A 21,252-nucleotide genomic window follows, 5' to 3' on the forward strand; every position below is an offset into this window, starting at 1 on the left:
CAGAAAATGAAATATTTCATAAGTCTAGCATAATTTGTGACTTGGATATTTGCATTTTTAAAAAGTGTATGTCAGTCCTGTGACTGATTAGCAGAAAATTTCGATGAAAAGTTGGTAAAATAGAGAGAAATAGAATCTGTAAAGAAAGTCCAAAATGGCAGAATTGAAAATGTTGCAGGCTCGGTTTGATTGAGCCTGTTCATGGACAGTACTGGAAAGTGCAACCTACTGTCCACGCCCCTAGCACCAGCTTAAGCAGAATTCAACATTTAAACATGAAATGGTAAAATTTGGAATTTAGAAACATCCGCAGATGTGTTCATACGTCGGTTATCAGGGAACCTTCAATGTGACACTTCAGTGTATGGTCGCCAAGTAACAGAAGACATGTGCCCTAAAAGAGAAAACAGTTTAGGCGGAACTAAACAAAATGCAATTTTGAAAGGGAATCAGAGGTTATATCAAGCCTGCGTATCACAGATTATTAAAGACGTTAAAAGACAAAGTTAAAAAGCAGGCAACATATCCTAAGGGTGATTCAACATTATTCAATTAGGAATATTGGAATCACCCAACTAGTTGAAACTAAAATGTACCACAGTCACAACAATAATGTTGTGCTGAACGATATTTAAGAATCGGATATATAATTTAATTAACATCTAAAAAAAAAACTGATGTCATTTTGCAAAATAATTGGATTGCTAATCCTATCTATATAACAAGATCAGTTTTTTGGTGTCAAGCACTTCAATCTGCTAGAAAAGCCACCTCTTTAGCTTTTAAGGTTGAATTAGGGACCATTTCTCATAATGTAGATCTATATGGGAAAATCAATGCGAGATTCTGACCAAGATGTTAATTTAGTTCCATATGGCCGTCAAGGGAGACAATTATTACGAAATATGTCGAGAAATCAAGCGAAAGGACTTATATCAACTATTTTGAGCCATCTTAAAAGGAAGAAACTTAAAAAGGAGCAAATAAAGCAAGAAATTGTTGGAACTGATTTTCATGGCAACAGATATATTTTAAAGCATGCAGGTATAACAGCTGCCTTAAGATGTCATTAGTTTCCGCGACTTACTCTTGACTTAGAATGGTCCCCTATGGTACCACTGTTCTTATTATTTCCAGCAAATTGTACAAATAAAAAGAACTTATATTTACTATTTTATTGAATTGTGTTTACCCGTCGTATTTTGACTTTAAAATACACATGTCATTCATAGAATAACTCAATGATTTTAATTAGAAACATCTATGGTCGGTCAGCCATGTTGAGAATGGGAGCTTATACGGAGAGCACTATGGTACCGTGGTATGTTAATTGATGGCCCTTTGTGGCTTCAGTATAATTTTTTGTAACAGAATTTGCTGTCACTACAGTTTCAGCAGACGACCTTCACTTGTCGGAACATGAAATTTTAAGTTTAACAGTTATATATGGGGTAAAGTAAAGAAGTTTTTTCAGCACACACAGGCAGCTTTGGATTTTCCTATGAATGACAGAATTTATTTGAAATGAAAAAATTTCTAACAATTTCTATCCAAATTCACAAAAAGCAGCACTTCCACTTTCACATTAATGGTGGAAACAGTATTTGGTGGCATTCAATGTGTAAAGAAACAAATTGTCTGATTACATCGGAATTGGCAAGGACGCGGTACCTGCGGGGACTACTATACTCAAAATTTATGTAATAGATCGATAAATTTAAAACGGTTCTTTTAAAACAACGCATTATTTATTTTGTATTTATTTTGCACATTGTAGCCACAGGCGTTTGGCACAAATGTCTTGTCAACAATGGTCAAATTATCATACAATAATGATAATAATCTCCCTTCAACAGAAGGTCAGTATAAACAAGCAGAAATATCTTTTGTTTTGCTTACAGTTACGATCATTCTTCCTTCATATTGTCTTAAAAAGATATTTCCCTGTGTATCAGGCTAAAAAATACTGTAACTGCAAGTGCATTGCTGAAGAACCATAACTCTGTCTTGCCTAATTTTGGAGTTATTGCCCTTTGTTCATTTTGACACATTGAACTTTGTCTGGGACATTTCTCTTAAACTATAAGAGATATCAACATGAAACTTTGTAGGTGGATAGATTTCATTGTGTAAAAGTGCAGTATTAAAGAACCATAACTCTGTCTTGCCTAATTTTGGAGTTATTGCCCTTTGTTCGTTTTTACACTTGAACATTGTCTGGGACATTACTCTAAAACTATAAGAGATATCAACATGAAACTTTGTAGGTAGATAAGTCTCATTTAGTAGATGTGCATTGCTAAAGAACCATAACTCTGCCTTACCTTATTTTGAAATGATTGTCCTTTGTTTTTACTTTTGTCTGGGACATAACTCTAAAACCATAAGAGATATCAACATGAAACTTTGTAGGTAGATAGATCTCATCGGATAGAACTGCAGTGCTTAAGAACCTAAACACAGCCTTGTCTAATTTTGGAGTCATTGCTGTTTGTTCATTTTTACACTTTGAATTTTACCTGGGACATAACTCTGAAACTATAAGAGATATCATCACGAAACTGTATAAGTAGATAGGTCTCATTGAATAGAAGTGCAGTGCTAAAAACCATATCTCTGCCTTGCCTAATTTTGGAGTTATTGCCCTTTTTTCATTTTTATATGCCCGAAAGGGCATATTATGTTATACCCCCTGGCGCCCGTCTGTCTGTCTGTCCGCACTCACAGGACAGTAATTATGTGGCTAGAGGAACAATAGGTAACTGTTCTTTCTCTTTGATGTCATTCATTCCTTAATGCTTTTATGTGGCTATTTTCTTTTGTGTGGCTAAAAAGAACAAAAGAGAGAACAATAGAGTAGCCACATAATTACTGTCCTGTGAGAACGTCCGTCCGTCCGTTAGCAATTTGGTTTCCGGAGCATAACTTAAGTTCCATTTGGCCCACAATGTTCAAACTTCATAGGATGATTGTCCATATCGGGTAGAAGACCCCTATTGATTTTGGGGTCAAAAGTTCAAAGGTCAAGGTCACTATTACCTTAAAACTGAAAACAGTTTCCGGAGCATAACTTAAGTTCCATTCGACCCACAATGTTCAAACTTCATAGGATGATTGTCCATATTGGGTAGAAGACCCCTATTGATTTTGGGGTCACAAGGTCAAAGGTCAAGGTCACTATTACCTTAAAACTGAAAACAGTTTCCGGAGCATAACTTAAGTTCCATTTGGCCCACAATGTTCAAACTTCATAGGATGATTGTCCATATTGGGTAGAAGACCCCTATTGATTTTGGGGTCACAAAGTCAAAGGTCAAGGTCACTATTACCTTGATACTGAAAACAGTTTCCAGAGCATAACTTAAGTTCCATTTAGCCCACAATGTTCAAACTTCATAGGATGATTGTCCATATTGGGTAGAAGACACCTATTGATTTTGGGGTCAAAAGGTCAAGGGTCAAGGTCACTATATCCTTAAAACTGAAAACAGTTTCCGGAGCATAATTTAAGTTCCATTTAGCCCACAATATTCAAACTTCATAGGATGATTGCCCATATTGAGCAAAAGACCCCTATTGATTTTGGGGTCACTAGGTCAAAGGTCAAGGTCACAATCACCTAAAAACCAAAAACAGTTTCCGGAGCATAACGTAAGTTCTATTTGGCCCACTATATTCAAACTTCATAGGATGATTGTCCATATTGGGTAGAAGACCCCTATTGATTTTGGGGTCACAAGGTCAAAGGTCAAAGTCACTTTTACCTTAATACTGAAAACAGTTTCTAGAGCATAATTAAAGTTCCATTTGGCCCACAATATTCAAACTTCTTAGGATGATATTCCATATAAGGTAGAAGACCCCTATTGATTTTTGGGTCACAAGGTCAAAGGTTAAGGTCTTTATTAATAACTGAAGTATTAATCAACCTACAGCTGTAAATTTTTATAGGATGAATAGCTAATTCCCATGTCTTACAAATGCTTCATCCTTACTAAAAAAAAAAAAACACTTTCGGGCATATAATGCTCCGCCTAGAGGTGCTCTTGTTTTAATACTTTCCTGTGTCCAAAACCTTTTCGGGGAGCATCAGCCGGTTCAACCGGTTCTTGTTTTCAGTATTGTTAGAGTAATTGCCCTTGACTTAATATAAGTTTGCAATTTGTTCATGCATAGCTCAAAAAGTATTCAACCTGTAAGCCTGAATGTTTACAAGAATGTTGCTCAGCATGTGTACTTATGCACCTTGGGATTTGCTTGTAGATTTATACACAGGCGTCCGGTAAGCTCAGTAGGTAGAGTGTTGGACTGTGAATCGGGCAACCCGGGTTCAATTCCCAGATGGCACAGGTCACTTTCGTTGCAATTGATCATGAAATCCTTTCTATTGTCATTAGCACTGTACCTCTGCTCTGGCATGTACAGAAGTTTCAGTTCCTTGCGAAAGTGTGAAGGCAACTAGTACTGGTAAACTGCTTGACAGCCTGCCCAGGAACAATGCAGTGGTTGAACTGTGCTGTGGTGAATTTAATACTGCTTACTGTCTTGATCCGGAGTGAAAACTACCAACACCACCTTATGGATTTATTCAGTATTTGTTAAGTTCTTGCCCTTGACTTAGTAAAAGATCTTTAGTTTTCAACTTGTGTAGCCCAAAAAATATTTGACTTAGAGTCATAATATTGACAAAACAGTGGAGTGTGGGGTCCTATGGACACATTTCTAGTTTGAATTAAGACATTTTCATATCTTCATGTACAAACATCGCACAATACATGTAGATATATCTTTCAGTAACTGTTAAAAATATTGAGCCTAATTTATCTTCATTTGCGATAAATGAAATACCAAACTTGAAAAAATTACCTTAAAATTGCGAGGTCAACATGTTTTGTGCCAGCAAAACTTCCAAATCAACCATTAGTAAACATACATTTTGCCCCTTTCCATTCATATAAAAGTATTCCAAGCAGGTTAAAATATTGAATTCAACTGAAATATGCCTTTTGTGGACGAATTGATTTCTCTAAATTATGCAATTTAAGCTCAATTTTTTCACTGTGTACATGTTGCCACCATTTCCCCAGTGATCATCAAGAATAAAATTACTATCCAGCACCCATTTACTACTCATGAAATTACAATCCAGCACTCATTTACTAGATATAATAAAACAAGGTTATTAAAATCGTCAATTTTTTCATTTCATCTAATGTGCCATTTATTTCAAAGCTTATTAATGTTTACTACATGTTAAATCTTTCACTAGCTATGGTGCATACTGTGAAAAATATTGTTTTGATTACGAAACATAATTACTTTCTAGTCTGTTCAGTTCATATGACTGATCGAGATACAATATAATTATGTACATTATTGTCATTTGAACAAGTTACACCACTTTAATAAGCTGTTTTTGAATATTTGATATGATTTTTATGTTTCTCATGTTTCCACGTGTGTAGTGCAACTTTTAGGCACCATACAACTTTGTCAATAGTAACATGTGGACACTGCAATATTTAGCCTTAAATGACCGCATGTTACTGTTTTTTTAGCTCGCCTGAGCTAGCTCAGGGTGAGCTTTTAGGATCGTTGAATGCCCTTGCAGTCTTCTGTTGTCCGTCCACATTGGTTTGTAAATAACACTCTAGTGGTCACATTTTTGCCTCAATCATCATCAAATTTTGTCAGGTTGCTTGTCTAGGTAATTGCATGGATGAGTTTGAACACGGGACATCTCGGATGAAAACTAAGTCACAGGACTTAAAAATAGAAAAACCTTGTTAACACTCTAGTGGTCACATTTGTGACTTAATTGTCATCAAAATTGGTCATGATGCTTATCTAGGTAATTACTCTGATGAGTTCGTACATGGGTCATCTCAGATGAAAAACTAGGTCACAGGAGCTAAAAATAGAAAAATCTTTTTAACACTCCAGTGGGTCTGTTTTGATTTGAAAGTTTGTTTTGATGATTTCTTGGTCAAGTTTGAATATGGGTCACCTTGGGTCTAAAACCAGGTCACACTGCCCAAATATGGACAAATTTTGTTAACACTCTAGTGGTCACATTTTTGACTCAGTTGTTATCAAACTTGGTCAGGATGCTTGTCTAAGTAATTGCTCGGATGAGTTTGATGGGTCAGGTGAGCGATCTTGGGCCATCTTGGCCCTATTGTGTTTTTCAGTAACACCAGTCAAAAAGAAAGATAATTCCATGTGGGGTTTATGCATTTAAAGGAATTTAAAAAAAGGAATGAAAAAAAAAAAATCGACTTACCGGTACTATTGAGATATTGCTCTTATCTAACTGGTATTTTTGAGATATATTTGACCTTCAAAAGAATTCCATAATTAACCTTTTATTAATAAAATAGCAAGAGAACAGTCTTCCATCAAATAAAACATATTTTAAGTAGATCTATAATTCTAGTTACTGAGAAGTATGTTGCAACAGAGGACAAAAATTCAACTCGTCCCCTTGTAATTACTATAGTAGAATTTAAGAGAATTTGATGCCGGACAAGTAGAAAAATGATGCCTGCACATTTGATTTAAAAGTTACTTGCCCTGCAGGATGAGTGACTCTGAAAATATTTCCATGCCTTTGCAAAAGAAAACCCATGCCAGTAATTATCAGTCTAACAGAATAAAAATGCGGTGTTTTGATTCAGTGTTGTGCGGTGTTCCAATATTCGTGTCAGTGGGTCTTTTTCCACGCTATATTCCCTGAAATTTTCAATAGAAACATACCCTTTTAACTTTAATATATGCTGAACCATTAACAATGGTCATAGAAACCACACATTATTGTTATAGCACAGGATTTTGTGACAAGCAAGATTAACAATGAATTGTTTCGAAAATTTGATAGAATAATTAAAAGTTGGAATTTTCCAATGTTTAGTGGTAAGATACATTAAAATTATTACATGCAATTTGATTAGCTAGCAATTTCTATTTTGTCTGGAAAGATCGGTGTATCAGTCAGAAGTATGACGTTGATGTTGCACGGAATAGTTGTCGTGAATGCCTTATCACCCTGTATACATGTATAGCAAACATTTGATATAAAAGTTACTTGCCCTGCAGGATGAGTGACTCTGAAAATATTTCCATGCCTTTGCAAAAGAAAACCCATGCCAGTAATTATCAGTCTAACAGAATAAAAATGCGGTGTTTTGATTCAGTGTTGTGCGGTGTTCCAATATTCGTGTCAGTGGGTCTTTTTCCACGCTATATTCCCTGAAATTTTCAATAGAAACATACCCTTTTAACTTTAATATATGCTTAACCATTAACAATGGTCATAGAAACCACACATTATTGTTAAAGCACAAGATTTTGTGACAACCAAGATTAACAATGAATTGTTTCGAAAATTCGATAGAATAATTAAAAGTTGGAATTTTCCAATGGTTAGTGGTAAGATACATTATAATTATTACATGCAATTTGATTAGCTAGCAATTTCTATTTTGTCTGGAAAGATCAGTGTATCAGTCAGAAGTATGATGTTGATGTTGCACGGAAAAGTTGTCGTGAATGCCTTATCACCCTGTATACATGTATAGCAAACAGATGCTGGATAGTAATTTTATTCTTGATGATCAAGGGTAGATAATGAGATTGTGTCACTCTGTAATATAAGTGTGTCATGCATGTTTGCTGTATTATATGTAATTCCGACTTATTCATTTTCAGACAAGGAATTAAATATAAAAGAGTCTCGTTTTGTTCTCCCATCAGAAGAAAATGCAATGATGTATAAAGAAAAGCTTGGCATGGGAGTGCCACCTGAGTGGAATGGTATGTAGAAATAATATACTTTTATACTAATTACTATATACTATACTTTGTAATTTTTTTCATTCAGGTTTATAAATGTAGTATGTCATTATCCTTTCATTTCTTGCCTGAGTGAAGGCTGTATTTACCTTTAATCTAATGTTCAATGAAATAAACATTGTTGTGTGTAGGATGAAATTTAATGATATGTAAAAAAATAAATAGAGGATATTTGTTTGTTTGTGTGTAAGATGAAATTTTATTTCATCGAGTGGGCTTTAAAAACAGTATTCTCACGAGTGGCGTAGCCACGAGTGAGAATACTGTTTTTAAAGTTCACGAGATGAAATAAAATTACATCTTACACAACAAACAAACAAATTTTCTTTTTATTTTATGCTAAAAAACAAGTTTAAACGAAATTTCCATAATATTAACATAAATATTAAAATTTGTTTCCCCATTGAGAGCCTCATTTCGTGCGAATTTCTCATTAAAAACAAGAAGTCTTGAGCTGAAAAATAAGTCCGACAATCAACATTAAATGACAGTGATATTATTTATTTTGTTTAAAAAATATGAATGATCGCTTGTTTTAATAATAAAAACAAACAATTCGTGTAGGAGAAAATTCCAACCATCCATCCATATTTCTGTTACTTACTGCGAATTTATATTAGACCTGGCTTTGTTAAATGTAAGCGGCAGCCATTTTTTAAAGTTGTGTATTTCACGGGAGGAAAATAATTGTGTTTGATTCAGAGGGATATCATTTGGAATTGTTAGTCATACACCTTTATAAAAGAAAGAAAACATATTTGAGGATTGAAACAGACAAAAAATAAGTGTTGACAGATGTGAAAACATGAAAAAAGCAGCTATGAAAATGGAAGACTTGGAACTTGCTCGGAATGCTGGGTGGTTTACTTGTTCTACGAGCTGTAGCTGTCATGGCTTTTCAATTTTTCATAAAGCATACGGCAGTTATTACTCGTAGGATACTTTAATATGCCCAAATGTCATCAAGAGCAGTTTGCATGTGGAAGGAATGTATTTTTCAGACTGTAAAAATGAAACAAAAAATTTAGAGACGAAATTTGGTGATTGGAATTTGAATGAATAGAAGTAAGTTTTCTTCTTTTTATTACTTTTGACGTTTAAGGTATTTATCAATTTCAGCTTTGCTTTTTATTTAAACAGCCTGACATTGTCAGAATTGTCAGCAAAAATAAAATTGAGGTACCACATGGGGAAAATCTTAAAAAAGTAGTTTCGTCATTGAAAAAAGTGAAATTATATTTTGATAATTTTCACTGTGAAATTACCAAATATAATTTTCACGGATAAATCAGTAATCCACTGAAAAGCATAAAATAAATAGAATTATTCAGAAATATCAGAGATCTACATGTTGCTTAAATATTGTCAGATTCTTTCATTTTAGTGCAAGAAAGGTTTTCAGAAGTTTTCACTAGGTATTTGTACTTTGGTTTGTGTGACTTCCTTTGGGAAATTAATGTTCCTTGATATGCAAAGTATTCATCTGTTTCAGAATATTTATTGCATTAGTTTAGTGTAAGTGTGTAACCTTAATACAGATGAAATTTTAAGAAATTCAAAAACATTACTTCAATTTACACATATTTACACTTGAAAATACTTTAAAAAAAACCCCAAAAAGTTGTTTAAAATCGGATAACAGTTCAACAATTTTGTATTTCAGCCACACAAAATATTCCTAAAGGTGTAAAGTTATTTGAGGATGGCACTTTGAATCATTTTAGCTTGTGTGTTTTGAAGAAAAAAGTCATATGATCACTGCTGCGTTGTTGTTGTTGTCATGCATATACTTTAATGTTGCCCATTAGTCAACATTTTAAATTAATTAGTTATCAACATGAAACTTGAAATACTTGCTTATCATGACAAGATGCATTTGTTACACAAGGAGCATAATTCTGAAAGCAATATGTTTTTATTTTTGGAGCTATTCCCCCTTTTAACTTGGAATAATTAACAGACAAGCATTAACACTGCATTCGATTCTCTTGTTATACTTAGAGCGATATACATGTACCTGTAATGATTGTTACAAATTATTTCAGCTTGGCTGCGATTTAGTCGAGTTAACCCTCCAACTGAAGAGGTAATTTGTTGTAAACTTTTTATGATAAGGATTTTACATTTCACAATAAAAAATGATATAGATATATTTTGCATGGTATAATTTTACTTTTGTGTTGTTAAGAGCAAAATGCTTCAAATGAGTTTTCTGATGTTAGATATCAAAGATAGTTCTACCAAAATAGCAAAACTTCCTTCACCATACAATAGTGGTGAACGGTTTAAACAAAGTTTTGACAATACCAATATAGATCTATTCATCATAATATGCCTTCAATTTTCATTTCTTTTTCACAGGGTTATGTCAATAAACAAGTTTATTCTCAATTATATGTGTTTAACAAGCAAATGAATCCGTATTATTCTATTTTTATTGTCTAGTATGCCTAGTTATGTCCTGAGTATTACATGTAAGTTAATACAATGTTATGTATGTTAGCTTATTTAGAGAGATGTTTTATTATAATGTTCTTAGATCATGTTTTTAAATATAATTTGCAAAAGATTTTTTCAAAATAAATATTTTAGGAGCTGGAGAGGAATAGAATAAAAAAGTTGCAAATACAGCAGAGGGTGAAAGAACTAGCAGAAAAAGAGAGAATGGTGAGAAATAACATTCTTTACATAATATTAATTTGTTAATCCCCTTCCGCATAGCGGAAAGGGGATTATAGGAATGGCCTCCGTCTGTCAGTCTGTCTGTCTGTCCGTAACACTTTTATGTCTGGTCCATAACTTTTAAACTGCTGAAAATCTTTCGAAACAACTTGGCTCAAGTGATCACCATAATAAGAGGATGTGCAGAGCGCAATAATTGGGTTGCTCACCCCAACGTCACACGTAAAGGTCAAATGTAAAAAAATCTTCAATTATAATAAAAAGTCTACATTTCGTGTCCGCTCCATAACTTTTAAACCGCTGAAAAATTTTTGAAATAATTTGGCTCAAGTGATCACCATAATGAGACGATTGCAGAGCGCAATAATTGGGTTGCTACCCCTAAGGTCAAGGTCACACTTAAAGGTCAAATGTTAAAAAGTTTTCATTTCATAATTAAAAGTCTACATTTCATGTCGGCTCCATAACTTTTAAACCGCTTAAATTTTTTTGAAATAACTTGGCACAAGTGATCACCATAATGAAACGATTGCAGAGCGCAATAAGTGGGTTGCTAGCCTCCTGGTCAAGGTCACACTTAAAGGTCAAATGTTAAGAAGTCTACATTTCGTGTCTGCTCCATAACTTTTTAACCACTGAAATTTTAAAAGATAACTTGACACAATTGATCACCATTATAAGAACATTTGCAGAGTGCAATAATTGGGTTGCTACCCCCAAGGTCAAGGTCACACTTAAAGGTCAAATGTATAAAAGTTTACATTGCTTGTCCCCTCCATAACTTTTAAACCTCTGAAATTTTTAGTCCCCTATCGGTTAACCGGAGGGGACTTTAGTTTTACCCTCTGTCCGAACGTCTATCTGTCCGTCTGTCAGTCCCTCCGTCTACAAAACTGGATCCCGCGATAACGCAAAAGTACTGAAAATATTTTAATGAAACTTGATATATGGATAGATGGCAGTATGGAGATTATGCACGTCTTTTTCTTTTCTTCCTATGTTGAAAATTCTGGTTGCTATGGCAACAAATAGACTGAAAATATGGCAAATTGTAAACATAAACTGGATCCAGTGATAACGCAAAAAGTACTGGAATTATTTTTATGAAACTTGAAATATGGGCAGTCTGGAGATTATGCACGTCTTATTCTTTTCTTCCTATGTTGAAAATTTCTGGTTGCTATGGCAACAAATAGACTGAAAATATGGCTAATTTTACACATAAACTGGATCCAGTGATAACGCAAAAAATACTGGAAATATTTTTATGAAACTTGACATATGGGTAGTTTTGAGTCTCGAGATTATGCATGTCTTTATCTTTTCTTCCTATTTTGAAAAAATTGGTTGCCATGGCAACAAATAGGCTTAAAACATGGCAAATATAACAATATTTGTGATTAGTCAAAAAGAGCTGAAATTTTTTATGAAACTTAAAATATGGATAGATGGTAGTATGGAAATTATACACATCACTTTAATCTTGACTGTAGGGAGTATATTGAGAGCTGTCATACGTCGGCAACCTTGTCAAAATTTTTGATTCTAGTTTTTCGGCTTTTTACTATAAGTTCTTTATTTCTTAAGTTATTTATTTCAAACTTTGAATATAACTTTCTAGTCACCAACCACATCATATGTGACAAGGTTTACACTCTAGCACAAAAATTATCAGAATTGCCTCCCTTAATATACTCAAATTTAGTAATTATTTTAATATTCTGATGTAATGAGGTACTATTATATCTATAAATATGTACTATTATATGTATAAATGTAAAAAGAATTTGAAATAAATGGGGTTACCAGTTGGGGCCTGAAAAAAAAAAAAAAAAAAAAAAAAAAAAAAAAAAGAATTGCCTCCCTTGAACTTAGAATTTCATGAAAAAAATGTTGTTTTTTTTTAAATTTCTTTATTGCTTAATGTATCTTAATATATGTTTCCTATTATCACTCAAATCATTTGTATGGAGGTTCAATACTCTAGCAAGACCATTTCCAGAATTATGTCCCCCTTGAACTTAGATTTTTTTCGAGAAATTGGTATGTTTTAAAAATCAATAAGGGTTAATTACTGGTCATGACTAGTCACTAGGTAATTGTGACCACAAAGGTTGTATGCAGCAATTTTATGACAAAGTGATTACAAATCTGACCAAATAATACAGTGAAAGTTGGGAAAACCGGACGGCTTTCGGACTGAGGGTTTTGTCCGGTTTTCTCAGCGGTCCGGTATTCTCAATGTCCCCTTCAGCTGTTCAGGATCTTATATTATAACAGAGCAATGACTTACAAAGGATGCTATATATTTGCATTTTCAAGATCATGTGTACGTATATTGCTAAATAAAGAAATGATAGAAATACAAAAAAATATGTTTTTATAGTTTTTGTCCCATTATTGCATATAAATACAATAACAATTTGGATTTAAATGAACAGCAGTTACCTCATAACGATCAAGTTCGAGTACATTCGCATATGTTTACATTTGGGTAAGGGATAATGATTTAACGAACATAGTTTACTTTGTTTGTTTATAATAAAAACATATTGGTCAGATTTTTAAAGTAGATCTCGGCAAAGTTTCACTGTCTTTAATTAATTTAACTTTGTCACTTTTAGACATATCTCGTCGAATTCGGCCATGGAATAGAACTTAGCGCCGATAAATGTCGTTTTCGTTGCGTTGTCATTTTAGGAAATGAATATACAAAAAGCAACACAGTAGAAAAATACTCTATTTTTTTATTCATACTGATTTTAACCGATCAATTCCTCAATGCATTTTGACATTTATATAAAACGGTAACATCTATACCTTACAATATATCAAACTGTGAAAAGAGACATTATAAACAAATAAGACAATCATTGTGCCGTTACCGCTCAGTTAGCGTATTAGACACAACCAATTGATAAGTACACAAGGTTATTCACACATTCGGCGTCCGGTATTGTCAGGGTAATCGTCTATATAATTGACTTTGTAGTCCCCAATCAACCGTCCGATATTCGGTTTTTACAGATTCCGGTATTGTCAATATTAAATACAATAGTTTAAAGAAGGGAAAATTTGGGACTGAATTATTCGTCCGGTATTTAGAGAGTTCCGATTTTCTCAGCGTCCGGTTTTCTCAAATTTCACTGTATATGCAAAAATTTTATGAATCATGTAGGCCTCATTAATCACAGCCATGACATAAGACCTTGAAATGTGTATACCAAAAGGATTTTTAGTTTAATAAAAATATATCAACCAAGGCAACTTGAGTTGTTGAGTAATTGGTCATACATACAAGTCATGGTCAATATGACATTGACGTTTGACACTTAAATCAATAGGGGTTATCTTCTGGCCAAGACCAATGCACCTGTGAAGTTTGAAGGTAAAGGGCCCATGAGTTGGGATATTGATCAGAAAGCGTTGTTACCTATAAGGTCAATGTGATCTTGACCTCTGACCCCTTAACGCCAAAAACCATTGAGGTCATTTTGTTAAGAAAAGCAATGCATATGTAAAACTTGAAGTTCAAGGGTCCATGGGTTGTCCAGTTATTGATATAAAAGCAGTTTGAAATACAAGGTCAATGCAACCTTGACCTTTGACCCCCTGACCCCAAAATCAATAGGGGTCATATACTGGTCAAGTCCAATGCATCTACCAAGTTTGAGGGCCAACAGCCCATGGATTGTCAAGTAATTGATCTGAAACTGTTTTTACCAACAAGGGCAATGTGACCTTGATCTTTGACCTTTGACCCCAAGATCAAAAGGGGTCATCTCCTGGTCATGAAGAATCATCATACCAAGTTTGAAATTCCTAGGCCTAAGCTTTCTTAAGTTATTGATAGGAAACCGTTTTTACCTACAAGGTCATTGTGACTGACCTTTGACCCCAAAATCAATATGGGTCATCTGCTGGTCATGAACAACAAGTTTGAAGTTCCTAGGCGTAAGCGTTCTTAAGTTAATGATCTAGATAAACTGCAATTTAATGGTCTGTGTGATGAACTTTTTTGATGTGCAATTCTGTGTGTTGATTATAGATGCTTCCCATTTGTTCAAATGACTGTACTAAGGCTAATGCCCTTTTACTTGTACAAAAATTTCATTTGTCCATATTCAAAAGCTGCATTGTGCATGAATTTCACTGTATAAGAATTCCTTTTAGACGTTCGTGGTTATAACATTCCCAAAACATAGGTAGAACATGTTCTTTTGACATGTTCAACCATTGAAGAAACATATTTCAATTATGGTTTGAACATGATTTGACTATGACCATTTCTGCAGGGAAGGCAGTTGACCAGTGAGTGCACACTGGTAGACACCTTTGCTCTAACTAGAGCATTATTTGTGAGTTACTTTTGTATCAAATATGCAAAGGTTAGCCCACATCATGGTCTTTTGGGGACATAGTTTAGTTATAAAATTCCAAATTTTAGCCCTAAAATTTCTATTATGTACCCTAAAATTCCTAATTTTAGCCCTAAAATTTCTAAAATATTGCCCTAAAATTCGCCCTAATTTTATGTCGGAGGGTGCTGGACAGCCTGCAACTGCCAGCACCACTGCAACCGCAACTGCCACCACCACCGACACCACCACCACAACCGCCACCACAAACACCACCACCACTGCAACCGCCACCACAACCATCACTGAGCAAAATGCGGTGGCTACCACAACCACCACTGCCGCCTCAAATACCACAACCTCCACCGCCACTGCAACTACAACCCCAACCACCAACACAACCGCCACCACAACCGCCACCGCCACCACAACCACCACTGCAACCGCCACCACCACTGTATTATAAATATATAAATGCGATTATATATTATATAAATTGTATATTTATATATACAAAATATATAGACAAAACTAATGTGACAAGACAGACCTATTAAATTTTTAAAAGGAAACGTTAAGATTTGTTCAAACATTTCTTTGTTTGCTTAAGAAAAAGTAAAAAGTCGAGCGTTGCCCCCGTCCGGCGGTGGCTCTTGTTACCTACAAGGTCAATGTGCCTTTGACTTTTGACCCATTGGCCCAAAAATTAAAGGGGTCATCTGCTGGTCATGAACAATCATCATATCTAGTTTGAAGTTCTGAGGCCTAAGTGTTGTTTAGTTATTGATCGGAAACTGTTTTTACCTACAATGTCAATGTGATCTCGACCTTTGACCCATTGACCCCAAAATCAATAGGGGTCATCTGCTGGTCATGAACAATCATCAAACCCTTTTTGAAGTTCCTAGGTCTAAGTGTTGTTTAGTTATTGATCAAAAACTGTTTTTACCTACAAGGTGAATGTGACCTTTGACCCCAAAATCAATAAAACTTTATTTCTTTTAAATAATTTCTTTATTTCTTAATGTATCTACTTCAAACTTCATATATATATTCTAGCTTGAGTTTTACAGAAGGGTTATAAATCTAGCGTCCATATTTCCAATATGATCTCCTTAATCTTTGCATTTTTCTTATTCATTCTTTAACTTTCTTATTTCTCCATGGATTTACTTTAAATTTAAAATAGACATTCATTTGTGATGAGATTTATAAGTCATGGGTTTCCATGATTTTTTTTTTCAGAGTGTCTTTCAGTCTGTCTGTCTGTCCATTCCTAAAAACTGTTTCCTAAATCACTTTTAAAGAACTTTTCCAACAAATTACTTAAAGTAGAGAAAAGTTGAAACATCAGTAAAACTGTTTAAAAAATATTCATTCTGAGAAAATTGATCTTTTGATTATCTGTTGTATAAACATAATTTCCTTACTAGGCAGGGAAACATTACTATGATATAGACAAATTAAGACTCCAAAGATTAAAGTTCATTCATGTCATTCATTCATTCAATGGCATAATTTATCACCAATGGCCCTTCAGAATGTTGCTGGAGTTCTAACCGGTAGGGGACTTATGGATTGCTTGCAATACTATGATATTTGCTTGGTTTAGTGTTGAAGAATTGGGCACACTCTTTCATTACTGCAGTGTCCATGTTAAAAATGTAATATTACTGTAACTTCGTTACATTTTTACCTGAAGTGTTAAAATATTTATATGCTGGCAGTAATCATGTACAATTTTACTATACCTGCTGAAATGTCAATTTATTTATGATATAATATGCAGTTTAAAGATCCTGTAACACAATTTTTTTATGGTTTTATAAAATAAATATGATGCTTAAATTAAGATTTATCAATTTTGTAAGTTCCAAAAAGCATTATTTATAAAGATATTACCGAATTTAACATTTCATGTAAATAAAGGGAGGTAATAAAAATTTATTTTCTATAAAGTCTACGTCAAATTTTTCAGTAAGAAATGAATGCATATATTTTAATGGTTACCAGTACATATAATATTTACAAATAGCAGTACATATTTTACATATTCTACAATGTTTCAAAATTGTTTTATAAGCATAATTATATACATATATATAATTTCACTTAAGTGTGGTATACAACCTCAATTACAACATACAGGATATTTAATATATTATAGTAATCTATTGAAAAAGCATGTTATAAATATCCATTTAATCATTCTTGTTGTAACTGAACATAGTTTACATGTCTATTTAATAGGAGAATCAGATAGAGGGTGATACAAAAAGTACAGAAATAACAGAAACAATATCTGGTGATACAACTAAAGGTACTGGCTTTTATACTAACTTTATATAGTAGAATTATAAATTTAACCAAATTTGTCAAAATCATCATAAAAATAATCTTGTGAGAAGTTACTAGAATCATACTTGAGGCAAATATTTCAAGTTAAACAACATAGTTGTACTAACATTCTTATAATCTTCCAAATTGGCCCTGCCCTGGACGTCACTTAGTTTATATAGACTTGTATAGGAAAAGGCATTTTAGTCTTCTGTTGTGAAGCTACAATGCCAAGAGCTTAGATTTGGCATGTAGCATTGGCTAGTGGACCTCTACAATAATAATTCAAGTCCAGACCCTGGTGTCAATAATGGCCCAACCCTGAGGGTCAATAAGTTTACATAGACTTGTATAGTAAAATGTCTTAAAACCCCTTTTCTCTGAAAGTACAATGCCAAGAGTTATGATTTTTGGAGCATAGAATCACCTTGTGGTCCTCTATAAAAATTGTATCAATTATGTTATATAGACTAAGACTGAAATAGTAAAACACATTTAATTAAATCTTATTGTGTGAAATTACAATGCCAAGAGCTTAGATATTTGTTCTGAAGCATTTCAAAGAAGACATGATGTCACATCTACAAATATTTTTTAAAAATTATACAGTTTGGGTAAAAAATGACAAACCCAGTGTTTCATCATTAATTTACTGACTTTAACATGAAAGTGTGACCTTTTCAGGTAATCATGGCCCTCTTGTTTGTAGTTACAATATATAAATAACAAAATTGGAAAATAAGAAATTGTATTGTTTACAGTATTTTTTTTTCCTTTCAGTTCCTTACCCAACATATGATGATTTACACCTAACACCTGGTCAAATGCCAAAACCACCGAAAGATTGACATTCTATCAACTATTGACATTTTAGATTAAGTTATTATATATATAGTTCTGATGATATTTTGAGTTTTTGTTAATACACAATTATTAAATCATACAAAAAAAGGTGAAATTGTGTTTTTAATTATAAGATATTTGTATGACTTGAAAACGAGTTTTTTATACACCCGTTTGAAAAAAGGGGATAGAGGAATTTCAATATTTAATTGTTCACCATTGTGAGGAGGAGTTTTGCATGCAAAATTTAGGTCCATGCATCCAAGGTCAAGGTCACACAGGTGTCAAAGATCAGATAAAAATATGAAAATGTATATTTGGACCATTTAGTCATCATTCATCGAGGGATTGACACACAATCATTATCATGACTACTGGTGTTAAACATGTAATTAAATATTAATTATATATGCAAGGTCAAGGTTACTAAAGAGATTTGTCCAGAGCATATCTCCTACACATATGGAGGGATTCTAATGAAACTTCATGCAAATGTTCACCACTATAATAATCAGTTTCATGCCCATAAACTAGGTCTCCAGGTCATTGTTACATTAGAGGTCATTGAATAACATTGAATTTTAAATAATTTTTTAGCCAGTTACAGCAAAAAAATAGCAAAATTCAGTAATTTGACCTTGAATTTCAATGTTATTTATGACTCAAGGTCAGTCTGATTATCTTGAAGGAACATTCCAAAGGACATTTTTGTGTCCCCACTATAAAGGGGGCAGTTAGATTTGCCCTTGTCTGTCCATCCGTTCCTTCATCCGTGTGTGCATTCTCCTGTAGTGTCGCATGTTGCTCTGAAAGTGCTTGAGCTAGTGTCAACAAAATTTACAGGAATGTTGATCAGCATGTCAAGTTGTGCACCTAGGGTTTCGAATGTGGATTAATTCAGTTTTGTTAAGAATTATTGCCCTTGACTTGGCAATTTTCAATTTGTGTTCAGCTCAAAAAGTATTTGACCTTGTTATGAAACTTAACAGGAATGTTGGTCAGCATGTGCCGTTATGCACCTGGGGATTTGCTTGTGGATATATTCAGCATTTGTAGAGTTATTGCCCTTGACTAAGTAAAAATTGGTCAAAGACAGAAATGGCCAGGTTGAATTTGTATACCAAATATCATGTGGCTGTGATGTTATGAAAATTTTCTACCATTCACCATAAATGTCGAAAATTTAACAAAGTCGGTAAACAGGAAGTCGATAAGCAACAGACCTAAAATCGAATACCACGGTAAGGGGCCGTGTGTTAATGCTGTATACCAAATATCAAGAGGCTGTGATATGTAGTTGCTGAGAAAATGTTACAAAAATTTCCTACCATTGACCTTTAATGTCAAAAATTTAACTAAGTCAGTTAACAAGAAGTGGAGGAGAGACAGACGTGAAATTGAATCCCACAGTATGAGGCCATGTGTTAATGCTGTATACCAAATATCAAAAGGCTGTGATACATAGTTGCTGCTAAAACTTTTACGAAATTTTCTACCATTGACCATTAATGTCAAAAATTTAACTAAGTCAGTTAACAAGAAGTCGATGTGCGACAGACCTGAAATCGAATCCCACGTAGTTGCTGAGAAAACTGTTACGAAAAATTTCCTACCATTAATGTTAAAAATTTAACTAAGTTGGTAAACAGGAAGTGGATGTCTCAGGATCAGATCTGAGTTAATGCTGTATACCAAATATCAAGAGGCTGCAATAAGTAGTTGCTGAGAAAACTGTTACGAAAATATTTTCCCTGCCCACCCGCTCGCCCACTGCCGGACATTCACCATACTATAACCTGGGTTTGCACCTGTGTCACCATAGTATAACCCGGGTTTGCACCTGTGCAACACGGCCAAAAATTTGCAATTTTCAACTTGCGTGGCATGTAGCTCAAAATAGTTTGACCTTTGATGAAACTTTTCGTGTTGGGCAGCATGTGTAGTTGTGCACCGTAGGGTTTCGTTGTGGATTGATGCAGTATTTGTAGAGTTAATGCCCCTTAGTGAAAATTTGCATTTTCAATTTGGGTCGCATGTAGCTCAAAAAGTATCTGACCTAGAGTCATGAAACTACAGAAATGTTGGTCAGCATCTGATGTTGTGCACCTTAGGTTTGGCATGTTGGACTAATTCAGTTCTGTTAAAGTTATTGCCCTTGACTCTGTAAATATTTGCAATTTTCAACTTCTGTCGTACATACTAGCCAAAAAAATTTGACCTAGAGTCATGAAACTTTAAAATAATGTTGCACAGCATTTGCAGTTGTGCACCTTTGCGGTTTCTTGTACATTTAATCAGAATTTGTATAGTAATTGCCCATGACAAAAAAAAATTCAAAATGTTGTGTCATGTGTACCTCTGAAAGTACTTATACTAGACCAACAGGCTGTGCACCTTGGGTTTTGGATTGGATTATTTCAGTTTTGTAAGAGTTATTGCCCTTGACTTACTATAAATTTGCAATTTTCAAATTGTGTGATGCGTACCTCAAAACTATTGACCTTAAGTCATGCAAGTATTCAGGAATGTTGGCCAGCAGGTGTATTTCAGAATACATGTATATGGTTGGGAAAAATCAGTATGTCAAATTTTGAATGTTGTTTTTGCTTAAGGATAGGGGGAATCATGTAGAATTTTCTTTTGTCTGTCCCTGTGTCACATTGCTGGCTTGGGGCACCTTTGTCCTATGGACACATTACTAGTTTTGGATATTTTCTAAACTAATAAAAAAGGGCATGCTGTCAACAGCTCTTGTTTATAAGTCTAATATGGTTATCACCACTGATTCTTGACATGAAAATTGTGTTTTACTTTAACTTTTAAAATGACCATTTGAATAGCAAATAATTCATGCATAACCTGCTTAACCGAGTGATTAGGCTTTGCCACTATTAGACAAAGGTCTATACTGTTTGTACCTCTTGATATTGAAGTCCCTTAATATTTAAATGGTTGATCCAAATTGAAAACAGACAACAGATTACACAAATTCAGTGGGTTGTCATCAAAATTAAAATACTGCTGATTATAAATATAATTTTATTTAAAATGTACAAAAGGAATGTTGTATGGTGACTGTACATTTACAATGATAACAAAATGGTTTACATTGCGTAAATACTGACATAACAAAACATCCTTTTGAACAAACTAATACAAACCAATAAAAAACAAAATATAA

At 33.9% G+C, this 21,252-nt stretch overlaps 1 protein-coding gene across 1 annotated transcript; it reads left to right on the forward strand.

Annotated features, from left to right (window-relative positions):
- The first annotated feature begins 809 nt into the window (after positions 1-809).
- LOC132738121 (NADH dehydrogenase [ubiquinone] 1 alpha subcomplex assembly factor 2-like) lies at positions 810-18,186 on the forward strand. Its single transcript, XM_060725549.1, has 6 exons — positions 810-1,044; positions 7,708-7,812; positions 9,897-9,937; positions 10,444-10,518; positions 17,142-17,211; positions 18,009-18,186. Exons 1-6 carry the CDS (start codon positions 825-827, stop codon positions 18,074-18,076), a joined length of 579 nt encoding a protein of 192 aa, XP_060581532.1. The 5' UTR covers positions 810-824; the 3' UTR covers positions 18,077-18,186.
- Positions 18,187-21,252: the final 3,066 nt, after the last annotated feature.

Source organism: Ruditapes philippinarum, unplaced genomic scaffold, assembly GCF_026571515.1.
Source record: "Ruditapes philippinarum isolate M1 unplaced genomic scaffold, ASM2657151v2 ctg94_1_1_1_1, whole genome shotgun sequence".
NCBI lineage: Eukaryota > Metazoa > Mollusca > Bivalvia > Venerida > Veneridae > Ruditapes > Ruditapes philippinarum.